The sequence below is a fragment of the Stegostoma tigrinum genome, chromosome 1, assembly GCF_030684315.1.
Source record: "Stegostoma tigrinum isolate sSteTig4 chromosome 1, sSteTig4.hap1, whole genome shotgun sequence".
In the NCBI taxonomy this organism is placed as follows: Eukaryota; Metazoa; Chordata; class Chondrichthyes; order Orectolobiformes; family Stegostomatidae; genus Stegostoma; species Stegostoma tigrinum.
The window spans coordinates 106,921,828-106,938,508 of NC_081354.1; the positions used below are offsets into that span (position 1 = coordinate 106,921,828).

Consider the following 16,681-nt stretch of genomic DNA (forward strand, 5'->3'; position numbering starts at 1 on the left):
CTGAAGTCCAGGACAAACAGGGTAGTTATCTCTGGATTACTACCAGTGCCACATGATAACGAAGTAAGAAATAGGGACAGAGTGCAGCTAAACACGTGGTTACAGGGCTGGTGTAGGAGGGACAGCTTCCAATATGCTGGAGCTCATTCTGGGGAATGTGGGACCTGAACAGGAAGGACGGTTTGCACCTGAACCGGAAGGGCACAAATATCCTGGGAGGGAGGTCTGCTCCAGCTATACGGGATGGTTTAAACTAGATTGGCAGGGGTTGGGGAACAAGATTTATAATTAAGAGGATGAGGTATTCGGCCTTCCAACAGACACAACAGGGAGCGAGGTTGTTTATAAAGAAATGTGGTCAACGGAGCATAACTGCAGACGCTAAGGTGGTTTGAGGTGTGTATACTTCAATGTGAGAAGTATCAGAAATAAGGTGGATGAACTTAAAGCATGGGTCAGTACTTGGAATATGATGTTGTGGCCATTACAGAAACTTGGGTAACGCAGGGAGAGGAATGGATGTTGGAAGATCAGGGATGTGGATGCTTTAAAAGAAATAGGGAGAGTGGAAAAAGAGGCAGGGGAATGGCATTGCTGGTCAGGACTAGTATAGCAACTACTGAAAGGCAGTTCGAGAATGATATGTCTACAGAGTCAGTTTGGGTTGAGGTCAGGAACAAGAAAGGAGCAGTCACTTTGTTGGGGGTTTTTACAGACCCCCTAGTAGTTGCAGAGAAGTAGAGAAGTGGATTGGGAGGCAGATACTGGAGAGGTGTAGAAGTCACAGGGCTGTAGTCATGGGTAATTTCAACTTTCCAAATATTGGTTGGAAACATTTTAGTTGTAATAGTTTAGATGGAGTGAATTTTGTCCAGTGTGTTCAGGAAGGATTCCTGGTACAGTATGTAGATAGACCAACATGAGGGGAGGCCACTTCGGATTTGGTGCTTGGCAATGAACCGGGCCAAGTGTTGGACCTGTTGGTGGGACAGCATTTTGGCGGTAGCGACCATAACTGTTTCTTTCATGATAGTCATGGAAAACGATAGGTACATACGGCAGGGTAAAGTTTATAATTGGGGGAAGGGTAATTACAATTCTGTTAGGCAAGAACTGGGTAACATAAATTGGGAACAGATGCTGTCAGGGAAGAGCACCATTGAAATGAGGAGATTTTTTAAAGAATGCATATTACGTGTGTTCAATATGTTTGTCCCTAGCAGGCAGGGAAAATGCGGCCTAGTGAGGGAGTTATGGTTCTCCAGAGAGGTCGGACAACTGGTTAAGAGGAAGAAGGATGCTTATGTAATGTTTAGGAAAAGAGGAACTGAAAAGGCTCTACAGGGGCATTAGAAAGCCTTGGCAGATTGGATCAAGGAAAACTCCAAGGCTTTTTACATGTACGTACAGAACAAGAGAAAGGGGAGGGCCGATCAAGGATTGTAAAGGGAATTTGTGCACAGAGCCTAAAGAGATAGGAGAGGTCCTTAATGAATACTTTTCTTCAGTATTCATAACTGAGAGGGACCTAGTTGTAGAGGAGGACGTTGTGAAACAGGCAGGTAGGCTAGAGAAGATTGATGTTAGTAAAGAAGATGTGCTAGGAATTCTGAGCAAGCTGAAGATAGATAAGGCCCCTGGGCCTGATGGGATTTATCCAAGGATTCTTTGGGAAGTGAGGGACAAGATTTCAGGGCCTTTGGAGATAATCTTTTCGTCTGCACTGTCCACGTTATAGTGCTGGAAGACTGGAGAAAGGCAAACGTCATTCCCTTGTTCAAAAAAGGGAATAGGGTTAACCTCAGAAATTACAGACCAGTTAGTCTTACATCAGTGATGGGCAAATTATTGGAAAGGGCTCTAAGAGATAGGATTTATGATCACTTGGAAAGGCACAGTTTGAATCGTGATAGTCAGCATGGATTTGTGAGGGGTAGATCATGCCTCAGAAACCTTATTGCATTCTTTGAAGAGGTGACCAAACACATGGATGAAGGTGGAGCAGTGGATGTGGTGTACATGGATTTAAGTAAGGCGTTTGATAAGGTTCCCCATGGTAGGCTCATGCAGAAAGTAAGGAGGCATGGGATAGGGGGAAATGTGGCAGGTTGGATTCAAAATTGGCTGATCTTTAGAAGATAAAGGTTGGTAGTGGACGGAAAATATTCAACATGGTGCGCAGTTACAAGTGGTGTACCACAAGGATCTGTTCTGGGTCCTCTTCTGTAACTTTTGTAAATGATTTGGATGAATGAGTGGAAGGGTGGATTAGCAAGTTTGTGGACAATATGAAGGTGGGTCGCGTTGTGGACAATGCGGAGGGCTGTTCTAGGTTACAAAGGGACATTAATAGAATGCAGAGCTGGGCTGAGAAATGGCAGATGGAGTTTAACCCTGAAAAGTGTGAGGCGATTCATTTTGGGAGGACAAACTTGAAAGCAGAATGCAGGGTTAATGGAAAGATTCTTGGCATTGTGGAGGAGCAGAGGGACCTTGGGGTTCAAGTCCACAGTTCCCTGAAAGCTGCCACCCAGGTGGATAGAGTTGTTAAGAAGGTGTACGGTGTGTTAGCTTTCATTAGCAGAGGGACTGAATTCAAGAGCCGTGAAGTTATGCTCCAGCTATACAAAAGCCTGGTTCGGCCACATCTGGAGTATTATGTCCAGTTCTGGTCAACTCATTACAGGAAAGATGTGGAAGTGTTGGAAAAAGTGCAGAGGAGATTTACCAGGATGTTGCCTGGAATGGAGTGAAGGTCTTACGAGGAAAGGTTGAGAGAGTTAGGGCTTTTCTCTTTAGAATGATGAAGGATGACAGGTGACTTGATAGAGGTGTACAAAATGATCAGAGGTATAGATAGAGTAGACTGCCAGAGACTTTTTCCTAGGGTCGAGGTAGCTTTTAGGAGGGGACATAGTTTCAAAGTGAGTGGAGGTAGATATAGGGGAGACATCAGAGGTAGGTTCTTTACTCAGAGAGCAGTAGGGGCGTGGAATGCATTGCCGGAGAGGGTAGTGGAGTCGGCCTCATTAGAGGCATTTAAGCGGCTATTAGATAGGATATGGATGGTAGTATAAGGTATCGGAGGAGCTTAGATAGACCTTAGGTTTTTGGGTAAAAGTTCGGCACAACATCATGGGCTGAAGGGCCTGTACTGTGCTATGTTCCGTGTTGATATTAACACCAGTGATAGTAACACCATTGAATGTCCAGGATGGTGGTTTGATTGTCTCTTATTGGATGGTCATTGCCTGACATCTGCCTGTCACTTGCCACTTGTCAGGCCAATCCCACATATTGTCCAGATCTTGCTGCAATTGAACATGGATTGCTTCATGTCTTAGTCTGTGGTCACAAGTCTGAGTCACTACAATAGGGTTACAAGGGGATAAGTTAGGACGCACTGCCTTGTGGCACAGATTTTTTGATCTGAGAGATGCTCAACCAATTCTAAAAATTGATTTCAGGAAACTAAATTACAGTTGGCATTATTTTAAAAAAAAACTAAGTAACTAGCCTTTTTGAAAGAATTCTTTGGAACTTTGCAAAACTTAGGCTAATTTGATAGGTTCCATTTGAATTTATAATTAGTTCAGTAGCTAGACTGTCAGTTTCAACTGTGTAACACAATGTTCCAAAAACTGCTCTTTGTAGCGAAAATGTATTCTCTGAACTTCTTCAGCTCTCTTTCTACCACAAGTTATCTGGTGAGTGTCAAGACAGCAACACTCAAAAATACATAGGGGTGGCAGGCAGTCCTGTTCCCAAAATTCCCAAATCATGTAGGAAAACCTTCTCATGGAGGTGACCAATTAGGGAGAAGCTGCTGCACCTGAATGTAATGGAAGGAAATAGTCAGCTGATAGGTTCGCTAGTGAAAGAAAAGAATGGGAGAGAAATAACCTTTGATTAAAGGATCCAGCACGGGGTAAGTGTCAGCATTGAGGAAGTGGTTGACTGTGGGGTTTTTGGGACATGAAACTGAGAGCAGAAGGCAAGGACCAGGAGCTAACTATTGTTTTGTTGGAGGGTAAATCGGGAACCACCATTTTGCAGAGGTGGCTATCTTCCCTTGGGCCTGGGTCTAGGACATCACAAGAGGGACGTAGGAGACAGAAAGAGGGAGGCCATCAGAGGTGCTTGGGTGATCGATGGAGACTGCAAAGGAGAGATGGGAATTTTGCAAAGTAGGGTCAGGGAGGAGGTGGCAGCAAGGGCAGGAGGGGTCTTGTGGGTGGATGGGAAAGACTGGGGGGGTTGCGGGGTGCATAAAGGTAGGAAAGCAGAAAGAGGCTGCAAAGAAGAGAGAACAGTTCCAAAGTTGCCCACACAGGAACAAATACCAAACTAGGAGCTAGGAAAACCTGAAATCGCTGAGGTAACAATTACTTGTAAATGTATACAGAAGCTCTAGCTTAATGTTGCATAAGTTCAGGAGCTACTATGTGGGAAAAATACAGCTCTTGTAATGAACAATGTGTTAATTCTTAAATATAAATCTGACATGCAGTAAAAAGGGATGAAGGCTTTTTGTGTGTTGAAGTGTCAGTTATTTTGAAGAAAAGAACATTTGTTGCTAACTTATGTCTTATGCCAATTTAAATACAGTGGTGTCTAGGAAATGAACATTTTTCTTGTGTTTTGTGACTTTACATTTAATGGAGATTAGTAAATTATTGAATACATTGATATATTCTTCTAATCTGCTTCTGTGCAAGTCTAAATGCCCCAACATAACACAAAGACAAAATAATGTTGATATGTGACTGCTTTATCTAATTAGAGAGTTAATTGAATGAAAAAGCAGTTGTCGCTGAAAGCCAAAAAACAAATCCCAAGAGGAGCCTTTGAAAACAAAAATGCATTTTGTGCCCTGCAAGACAAGTAACATTACTTCAGTTTGGTTTTCCTCTTTGTAACATTCACCTTGGCGAGTTATCTCATGTAGAGATGCTGACAGCAATGCAAAACTAAGACCCAGTTGTTGTAGAGGAAAATTGGAGGATGATGACCTTGTATTCATTAGAACAGAAGGTGTAAATCTGATATAATGGGAACTGCAGATGCTGGAGATTCCAAGATAATAAAATGTGAGGCTGGATGAACACAACAGGCCAAGCAGCATCTCAGGAGCACAAAAGCTGACGTTTCGGGCCTAGACCCTTCATCAGAGAGGGGGATGGGGGGAGGGAACTGGAATAAATAGGGAGAGAGGGGGAGGCGGACCGAAGATGGAGAGTAAAGAAGATAGGTGGAGAAGGTGTGGGTGGGGAGGTAGGGAGGGGATAGGTCAGTCCAGGGAAGACGGACAGGTCAAGGAGGTGGGATGAGGTTAGTAGGTAGCTGGGGGTGCGGCTTGGGGTGGGAGGAAGGGATGGGTGAGAGGAAGAACCGGTTAGGGAGGCAGAGACAGGTTGGACTGGTTTTGGGATGCAGTGGGTGGGGGGGAAGAGCTGGGCTGGTTGTGTGGTGCAGTGGGGGGAGGGGATGAACTGGGCTGGTTTAGGGATGCAGTGGGGGAAGGGGAGATTTTGAAACTGGTGAAGTCCACATTGATACCATATGGCTGCAGGGTTCCCAGGCGGAATATGAGTTGCTGTTCCTGCAACCTTCGGGTGGCATCTTCGGGTGTAAATCTGATGTCAGGTCTGAATTTGAGACTAGATTAAACTGCTCCCTTGGAGCTATAACTATCACATTAAAGTTTCTCTTCCCAGGATCTGCATGGTTACTGCAATATTTTGAATAATTTATACACATTTCAAATTGTATTCAAAGACGTACAGAAAATTAGCTTGAAGCAGCGAGATTGCCTGATTTATTTTTCCCTGCTTCCCTTCCAACGCAATTCCACAGATACTGGCGTTCACGTTTTGCCATTTTTAATCAATGAGCCCTCACAGGGTGTAAGTTGACTCTGTGACTTTCAATGCATCAGAATTGTCTGTCCACATAAATTGCAAGGTCAGTGGAAAACAATCAGGAATGGAAACCCTAGATGACAGTAGCCCTGAACTGAAGTGGACACACAGGCTAACTGTAAGTCCTCTAAAAATACTCCACTTGAAATCAGTACTGAAAGTTGATTGAATTGGGGGTGCCTTTCAATCTATGTGTCTGCCTTTATGCACTCAGATCATGTGCAGACCTGTTGCTGGGTGTATTCACTGTTTCTTTAAGCTTACCTTGCTACAATCTGAAGTCCCTACTTGCTTCAAGGAGTCCACCATCATCCTTATACCCAAAGAAATCACATGCAACATACTCAGTAATTAACACCTGTGGCTCTGACCTCCGTAATAATAACAGATTAGTTATGGCTCATATCAACTCTCGTCTCCCAGCCTGCTTTGATCCCTTGCAATTTGCCTACCAATTACAACAGGCCCACAGCAGACACCATCTCCCTAGCCCTACATTCATCCCTGGAACATCTGCATAATTAGCATATCTACGGCAGACTTCTATTTATTGACTACAGCTCCACCTTCAACATTACAACCCCAACCAAACTAAGCTCCAAACTCCAAGACCTACATCTCTACTCTGCCACGTGCAACTGGATCCTCAACTTTCTGACCCACAGACTGTAATCATAGAAGATAGGCAACAGCACTCCCTCCACGACAATCCTCAACACCAGCGCCCTGCAATGATGTGTATTTAGCCCCCTACTGTACTCCCTGTATGCTCATGACTGTGTTGCCAAATTTCTTCTAAACTCCATCTACAAGTTGACTGGCAACACCACATTGTAAAGCGGGTACCAAACAATGATGAGACAGAATACAGGAAAGAGATAGAGTGCTTAGTGGTGTGGTGTAAAGATAACAATCTCTCCCTCACTGTCGGCAAAATGAAACAGCTGATCATTGACAACAGTATGTATGCCCCTATCTAAATCAATGGAGTTGAGATGAAGATGGTTGACAGTGTCATGTTCTTAGGAGTGATAATCACCAACAATCTGTCCTGGAAAGTCCACGTGATGCTATGGTCAAGAAAGCACAACAATGCTTCTTCTTTCTCAGGAGGCTCAGGCATGTTCGTAAGGATTCTTACCAACTTTTATAAATGCACCACAGAAAGCATTCTATCCAGATGCATCATGGCTTTGTCCAGCAACTGCTCTACCAGGACTGTAAGAAATTACAGAAAGTTGTGAACACAGCCCAGTCCATCACACAAGTCAACCTTCCCGCTGCTGATTCCATCAACACTTCTCAATGCCTTGGAAAGGCAGCCAATATCATCAATATCCTCCCAACCTGGTTAAAATCTCTTCCAAACTCTTCCACAGGCAGAAGGTACAAAAGCTTAAACACACATATCAACGGGATCAAGAACAGCTTCTTCCCCACTGTGATTAGACTTTTGAATGGACCTCTCAAATTTCAAATCTAATGTTGATCTTGCTTTTGTGAACCTTCTTTGCAGCGGTAACTTTGTATTCCTCGCTCTGATCACTCAGCCTGTGATCTTTGCATGTTATGATCTACCTGTACTGCACACAAAACAAAACTTTTTACTGTACTTAGGTACATGTGACAATAATAAATCAAACCAAATATGAAATGATCAGATCTGCGTAACTATATGCTGATTTTCTATGGCTTTGTAAAATCACAGTGGAAAGAAGTTTAGAAAACTGGTGCATAATCAGGATTGAAAAATGGGTTATAAATCCCAATTCATTTAAGATTAGCAATGCTATACAATGCCATTAAAAGGAGCTTTGTCATCTGGTAAAATAGCTTGCAAACTTCTTCAGTAGGTGAAGAAAGTGTGGCGCTCAATTATATCAAAGGTACAACAAACTTATTGGGTGAATGATCACATCTCCCTTCACCAGTTTTAAAAAGCTTAGCAGAATCTGAGACAAACTGTTTGCCTACGCAGTCCTGTACTGTAGACACAGCTTCTACTGCAGTGACAATTGGCCCCAGAAGCCACACGCTTTCAGCTATTGAGAGCATTTTGTTGCTGCTTTTTTGCACCCACTATGAACAAATAAAATAAGCTATGAATGCTGGAATGTTAGGAATTTGAAAAATTTGAAATAATGCAATTCACATCAGGTAAATCAGCATTGAAAGAGAAAGGCATGCCAGCATCGTTAATGTTTTGCAGAGAATTTGAGAATTGTACTTTCACTTAGGTCACACCTGAAATGCTAGCATTTGCTTCAGACCTTTGCTTTAGATAGTGATCAAAATGCTGTACACTTATAGCATTTTTCCAAAATAGTCCCCTTTAGCAGAAACAAAAAATCCACTTGGATCCATTCAAATAGCAATTTTTCTAGGCAGCAGGAAATTGGAGTGCTTTTAGTTTGCTGATGAACTATGCAGCTACAAAGTTTTCATTTTTGCAAGGATAAGTGCTCCAAGATATTTTTGGTGAAAAATGTGAATTACTCCACAAACTATCAAGTTAAGGAGGGTGCAATTTAAGTTTAAGTTTTGATTCTGTCTCTTCAGTCATTGTATTTAGGAAGCGTTAACATCCGGCTAATGCCTTGTACCAAGTCTAACTTGATCAAAAATCTGAGATATTTCTTGAAATATCTTTGTATCCAAAAACTAGAATCATTAGTGGTGGGGGAGGCGGGCGCAAAAGTTTAATGAGCCTTATCCTTGGCAACCGATCACTGAGAAATAAGGAACTACAGGGCTTAACAAATGGGACTGAAAGGTGATGAGATAACAAGGTGTAGAGCTGGATGAATACAGCAGGCCAAGCAGCACTAGAGGAGCAGGAAAGCTGACGTTTCGGACCTCGACCCTTCATCAGAAAGGTGATTTTCTGTTTCAGTTAATGGCATTAAAAGAAGTTCTGGAAAACTACTCTTAAATAACAAAAATAGAACAAAGCAACAAAGGTTTAAACTAGAAAAGGAAATGTTAGACTCCAATCAGTAAGTTTATTTCATGGAATTATCAATAAATGAAACAGAATTCCAGACAGAAATTGGCAGAGATAAGAAAAAGCCTGGAATTATTTATAAAGCAATTGATGTATGTTGTTGGGTTTTTGTAGATAGGCAAATCATAGAGGGCTAAATAGTTCCTAATCTGTATTTATCTTGTGCTCGTGAGCTTTAATTGAAGGTATTTCCCTTATTTGTTTCCTTCTCATGAAGGTGATGGCTCCTATTTGGATATTGTGACATGGGCACCCTCAACCGGTTTATTGCTTTGTTGAACTAAAATGTCAGGAAAATTAAACTGAAGCTAAAACCACATCCCAAAACCAGCCCAGCTCGCCCCCGCCTCCCTAACCTGTTCTTCCTCTCACCTATCCCCTCCTCCCACCTCAAGCCGCACCTCCATTTCCTACCTAATAACCTCATCCCGCCCCCTTGACCTATCTGTCCTCCCTGGACTGACCTATCCCCTCCCTACCTCCCCACCTACACTCACCTCTACAAGCTCCATCCCCGCCCCTTTAACTTGTCTGTCTCCTCTCCACCTATCTTCTTGTCTGTCCATCTTCGATCCGACTTCCCCTGTCCCTATTTATTTCAGTACCCTCTCCCCGTCCCCCTCTTCTGATGAAGGGTCTAGGCCCGAAACGTCAGCTTTTGTGCTCCTAAGATGCTGCTTGGCCTGCTATGTTCATCCAGCTCCACACCTTATTATTTTGGATTCGCCAGCATCTGCAGTTCCCATTATCTCATCTCAAATCAGTGATGACCTGTCTTCTCCAGGCTTTGGAGAATTGGAGAAGTTCCACCAAAGGCATCTTCACATGATCCTCTAAATTTAGCAGCAAGAAGGTGGTCCAACATTAACAGGCTCTCCCAAGCTAAGTTCCCAGCGCCAATACTTCATAAACAGACAATCAGATTTGTTGGACAGAATATGTTGTTCCAATGCATGGCATGAGGCTTGTGAAGCAACTGGTTTACTCAGGACTTGATTGTTGCTGAAGGCACCCTGAAGAACAGAAGCAATGCTTTTGTAATGTCCACAAAGCACCCTTTGTCAAAGACATTATCTTTTACACATGGGAGAACATGACTTGTGGCCAACTAAACTGGAGAATGTTCATCGAGGAATGCACTGAATACTTTGAGAGATAGAGGGAACTGCTGATGCTGGAGAATCTGAGATAACAAGGTGTAGAGCTGGATGAACACAGCAGGCCAAGCAGCATCAGAGGAGCAGGAAAGCTGATGTTTCGGGTCTGGAACTTTCTTCAGAAAATCGTTTGCCGTGGACATGCAAAGTGTCAGATAAAGCGCACAAACCCTCAAAAAGCCTATCCATATGTCCATTCCTTCAAGCACCACCTCCCTGCCTGTAAAAGGCAGAGTCTGCAGAAAGTGCAGTGGCCTTATCAGTCATTTAAGAACCCACTGAACTGGAATGGATACATGTCATTTTCTCTCCTGAGGAACTGCCTAACGAGGAGGATTTGCAAAAGATTGAATAACGATGTATACTTATGTATGGCCATGCAATAAAATGCCCCAAGGTGCTTTGTAGCAGCACAAGGAAACAAAATTAGACTGAGCCACATGAGACAGTATCAGCATACATTGACTAAAAGCAAAGGCAGAATGATAGATTTTAGGGTGTGTCTTACTAGAAGAAAGAAAAGGAATGAGACACAGAGGTTTAGAGAGGGAGTAATAGAGATTAGTGCATTGTGTTCCAATGGCAGAGCAATAAAACTGGGGATGCTTAAAAGGTCACAATTAAGCGTGCTGATATCTAAACGGCTGGAGGAGATTACAGAGATCAGGAGCACTGAAGTATTGGAGGGAATTGCAAACAAACACGAGAATTTTAAAATCAAAACAAGCTACAAAGACACCAGCAGCTATTTAGTAACTTGTCAAAGTGGTCACTATTTGTGTGTAGATGGTCAGTGTGTGCCAGATATTTTACAGTAGAGGACATTAATAAATTCCAATAATACCCTTAGATAAGACCAATACACTTTCGAGACAAGTTACAGGTTGAAAATTGGGAGCACCAAACCCAATGCCGTGGATGCTGGGGATCTGAAAAAAAAGTGCTGGAGAAACTCAACAGATCTGGCAGTTTCTGTAGAGATAGAAACAGAGTTAACATTTAAGGTTATTATTCTAATCTACTAATGTCCTCCACAGTAGAATACCCTGCATACACTGACCACATACATACAGTGGCCACTTTGGCAAGTTACTAAACAGCTGCTGGTGTCTTTGTAGTTTGTTTCGATTTTAAATTTTTCATCTTTGCTTTCAATTCCCTCCAATACTTCAAGTCTGACATGACTCTTCTTTGGAATACTAGTCAGTCAACTAACTCAGCATAAACCTTACATAGCATTTTTAGGGTACAATCATTTCTACAACCATAGCCTTTTTATTTGTAAAATGTGCAATGCTAGCTCACCACATTGTTTAAATGAAATCGCGACTCACCTGACAGCTGGGTTTGTGCATTGAAACTGATTCCTTTATCATTCGAACCTCTGAAGCTGTGACTCCACCCACAAGGAATAGGATAAGCAGCGGGTGGTCACTGGGATGGGGACGACTCACCTGTTAGGTTAATAATATGGAACAATGCTTCAGAAATAAATTTGGAACAAAGTTTACATCTCATTCCAACTCAGGCTCACAATGCTTCAACAAAGATTTTGTGCTATTTTCACCAGTTTAGAAGTGGACACACTGGTTGTCTGTTGTATTTTTGTTTAATGAATTTATCTCACATGCACACACACACGCGTGCGCGCACATGCACACACACACAACCCACATGAAGTGTGAAGTTAAAATCTGTCACTTCTGTCAATTATAATGCTGAAAACAAAATGCTTGAGGAGGCAACCGTGATTATCAGAACATCTGTTAATGCTGTTAGAACAGAAAATCTAATTATTACTGTGTGCCAAGATAGAGAGAAGAACTTTTAGAGGAGTAGAAATACCCAACATACTTTCTGGATCCATTAAAATAGTGAGAACGCAATAAGCAAGGCAGCCCACATGCTGCTGCCATATTCAAACCCTTACTCCTGGTCACTGCCAATATGATCGGATTATAAACTATAAACCTGCGCAATAATACGTACAGATCACTGCAACAGAAATATGATACTAACAAAATTCCTGCAAGTACAATGGAAATAAAATGCACAGCTGTGTTATGTAAACAATTATAATTTTAAGTGTGAAAATGTTTTGAACGGTAGCTCTATCTTAAAAACAAGCTTCCTTAAACTACACATGACTCAATGTTATAATATTGCTAAATGTAAGCTTTGCATTAAATATAACATGCTGGGGAGGCTGTTACAGCAGTAGAGGGTGGAATACAGTTAGAGAAGTTGTTTTTCACAGCATGTCAAAAATAGCCCCTTGCGAGGAAATCCTCTTCAGTAGCCTGTCTAGAAATATATTTTCATAAGTGTCATAAAGAAAGTTTTATAAACACAACACAAAGAATGCAAAACAAATTCCAGAAATATTTAGTCAATCACTTAATAAATTTAACTGTTCAAAATGCAGCAATTCAGTTTATAATGAAGCCATTAATTTAGCACCCTAATACACAGACTGTGAAGTCACTATGTTATTCTGAAGAATGGAGCACACCAAGTCTCCCTTCAACTTGAGTGTGACTATAATTTTGTAAAGTATTTATAGTATACATACTGCTTGCCCCTTCAAAATCAGCAGGAGCCTAAAGCAGAATGTTAGGAGCATTACATTTAGCAGACAGGAATTCCAAAGAAAAAATATACAATATCAATACAAGATTGAAAAGGTTCGGGTCATCTACATCATTATAAAATTGTTGTTCGTGGCGGAGGAATGTTGGTTAAAATTTATTTAGACAACGAATATAAAATTTGTGTTAAAGTTAGAATTAACTGAAAATAATCCATTCATCTACAAGCATTATATATCCCCTGTTGCAAATAATGGCTTTGGAAAAGAAGGCAATTTGATTAATCATTTTAAAGAAAAAATGTTACATTGTTTGTATCCTATTCCATAATATTCAAATAGGCTGTTACTTAATTCCTCTTAAATAGAAGAAAAAAAATACAAACTTATATCAAGGGATAGAAATTTGCTCACTCATCAATTTTGCTGATGAGATCTTTGCAAACAATTACTTTCTAAGTGAAAACAAACATTTTTATCGTGTGAACAGTCGAGAACTCTGCTACAAAATATCAGCACAAAAACTAATTCATGCTCAGCTAGTTTACTAATGAGCTTGATATATAGTAACGATAGAAAGATTTACTAAATTTTGACTCATTAGTTACTGTGTTCACTCTGGGGAAAAAAAATTGTGGTAAATGGGAAAAAGATGTTTTTAAGATTACAGTTAAAAAGTATAATTCTACAAACCTTAATTGTTCAGAAAGCATTCGGCCTGTGACCTCAAACATTATTAACTTGTGACGGAAATGATCTTTTTTTTTCCAGTGTGCAGGGTAAAAATCTGTTGCTCATTTCTGATTATTTTGGCTGTTGTAATTTAGATTTTTCAGGGCTGATAATATTTTCTCGAGTAATTGGACACGAATGTCTGCGATTGTTGGAGATACAATATTGTTGCTGAACATGTTTCTTTCTTTGATTAATATTTCTCTCCAGTTCTCCAGCTTGCACAGGAACTCAGTCTCCTTCAGTTCTTTGTCAATAAATTACTAATCATGGTTAAGTCTCAATGGGAAGCATTTTCACGCAATTTGACTTTGAGATACATCATAGCTGAATTTTCACAGCACAGAGGGATCAACTTAGCACAGCGCTGAATAGTCAAGGGGTGGATATATCGCTGTAAGATGCTGGGCTATAATAATGATATGTCTACAGCATGTTCCAGCAGTTTACACAGCGAACACACTGCATGTGTTTCAATCAACTGGACTGGTCTGAAGTCAAAGGGGACCTTAGTGGTATCAAGGTGCAGGGGGGGAAGCTATGATCAGTCAAGGGACGCTCTTACAGTCAGTCAGGGGGCTTGTTTAATTGCAGTCCAGAGGTTGACCATGGTCAGTTTGGTGCTTGATCTGACCAGATTCCAAGGAGCCATATCCAACTCAGACGACTTGGTGGGGATTGGAGCTCCAGGAAGGGTTGAGTGGAGGATTTCAAGTCATATCACTCAGAGCAGCTAGACAATCAAACAGGTGGGCAGCTCTGTCACTCCAGCAGCGTTAATGTACTGGTCTGGATCTTATAGGCAATCTATAAATTCTTCATTTTTAAAAATTTCTTAAAGGTCAATCGGGGTGGACAATGGATTCTAGCAATATCAGAGCAACATAGCTAGAGATTTAAAAGTTTATAAACTACTAATTTGACATTTTTTTCCTGAAGCGTAACTGTAACAAGCTAACATTTTAGAGCACACTTTTACAATTGTGCACGCACAGTGACATAACCAAAAGTCTTTGTCACTTTACATTGTAAGAAATGGACCTTAATAACAATGCTTGCCAAATTCTTCATTGCATTGTAACTAACCTTCATGAACATGCTGAATCCAGTTTTGAGGAGTTCTGTTAAGCCACCAGACATGTACTCAATATCCACAACGTCAGGTCGGTCTGGATGGAAGATCTCCTCTATAACCTGCTTCACCAAAGGCTTGTAAGTTGCCTACAAACATGAAAGTTTTCAATAACTTGTTTATTTTTCAGAAACTGAGCCATGAAAAATAAATTGAATGAAGTTCATTCCTTGTTATAAGTTGGCAGCCAAGCCTGCACTGAATGGTCTACTCCCGTGCCTTGTGGTCTTATGATGACCAGTAGAAGCTGTTTTACTAGTCAATGAGATCATGGCTGATCTGATAATCTTCAACTCCAATTTCCTGCCTTTTCCCTATAATCCTTGTTTCTCTTTTGATTAAAAAACAGTCTCAGTTTTGAATATATTTAACAGTCCAGCTCGACACAACTATGCCATAGAGCATTCCACAGATTAACTGCCCTCAGAGAAAATAATCCTTCCATTTCTGTCTGAAATGGATGACCACCTACTCTGAGATTATGCCCTCTGGTCATAGACTCTGCCAAAAGGGGAATTAACATTTTCAATCGTACAATCCCTACAGCGTGAAAGCAGGCTATTTGGTCCAACAAATCCACACTGCCCCCCTGAAGACCATCCCATCCATACCCGCCCCCAACCCTGCACATCCCTGGCTACTGTGAGCAATTTAACAGAATCAAGCCACTGAGCCCGCACACTATGGGCAATTCCCATGGCCAATCCACCTAGTGTGCAGATCTGTGGACTATGGGAGGAAACCGAGTGCTTGGAAGAAAGCCTTGCAGACATGGGGAGAATGTGCAAACTCCACACAGACAGTTGCCCAAGGGTGGAATCAAACCCAGGTCCCTGGCACTATGAGGCAATAGTGCTAACCACTGAGCCATCATGCTGCTCCACATCTTGTCACATCTACCCTGTTAATCCTCCAAAGAACTGTATTTCATTCAAAGTATTTTCTCTCCTCTCCCTCCTCTTTTAGGTCTACTCAACAGCATTTCCACTTGAGAGTACAGTTCGGTAATGGACTCCCAGCTTTCGTATCAAATGGCAGAATAGGCTCGAAAGCCTTAACTCTTTACTCCTAGTTCTTACTTTCGTGGGCCACCACACCTTACCTCTACCAGCCCGAACCTCTTGTCCATCATCCCATCACTACAGTGGGATCTTCAGCCATTTAGATCTTAAACACTGAAATTCCCTCCTAGAATCACTCTGCCCTCCCCACTCTTAGCCTTTCAAATCAGCCACTTTGATCAAGTTTTCACTTACTTCTCCTCACATCACCCACTTTGGCTTTGGTCAATTTTGCTTGATTACAGTTTTGACGAGTGTTTCTTTATGTGAACAGCACTTAATTATATCAACCTGATGTAGTTGATGCACATATTACAGGTACAGTGCACTGATGACAGAGAAGGCAGGCACTGAGTTTAGTTGCTGTGGCATTGATTATTTAAAGGTAATCTATAATGGTCATCCAACTTATGAGGGCTTCTTTTATGTGTCTCCTGGTTTTTCAAGCTCTTTATGTTCATATCTTGGAAATGCTTTCAATCTGGTTAGAATGTTGATAAAGTCAGAAACAAAATTAATTTCTTTTAGATTTTACATATGCATGAATGGCAAAAAAGTGGAAATATTTCTTCATTGAAACTACCAGCAAACTTAATACAGTAAATATCAATATTTAAGTTTGCCTTTGAAATCTTGGAAAAATTCTGGGGGTTGACTTATAGGTTCAATATGAAAGGGAATGGTTGGCATGAGTGTCGGTGCCATTTTGAAGTGTCATCAGTATCTGCCATAAAGAACGGTCATGTTTTAAATTCTTGCACATCTTTGCAAAATGGCCTGTATTGTGCTCAATCCCTTGTATCCAGTTATAAGGTATCAGTAAGTAAACAAAAACATGAGTGGGGTGAAAAAATGAGGTTGATCATTAATGTTGCAGTATGTATTGTGGCTGATAAGGACGGGACAGCGCGTATGCCAAGTGTATATATATGAAAACAATTTAAGGTGGCAGAAAAATGAAGCTCTTTTACACATGGGGTTGACTGCAATCTGATAGAGTGATATGAAAGGATACTGCAGAATTTTTAACAAGCTTTACAAGCTTCAGATACTTTAAAAATTCCATCATTTGCATTCCATAAGAGAA

At 41.3% G+C, this 16,681-nt stretch overlaps 1 protein-coding gene across 1 annotated transcript in view; it reads right to left on the minus strand.

Annotated features, from left to right (window-relative positions):
• Window positions 1-16,681, minus strand: part of scfd2 (sec1 family domain containing 2) — a 302,365-nt gene that overhangs the window by 3,344 nt on the left and 282,340 nt on the right. The window contains exons 7-8 of the mRNA XM_048525994.2: window positions 14,488-14,622; window positions 11,417-11,536 (exon numbers count right to left, since the gene is read on the minus strand). Coding sequence (XP_048381951.1) covers window positions 11,417-11,536; window positions 14,488-14,622 — 255 coding nt within the window. The remainder of the gene's footprint in view (window positions 1-11,416; window positions 11,537-14,487; window positions 14,623-16,681) is intronic.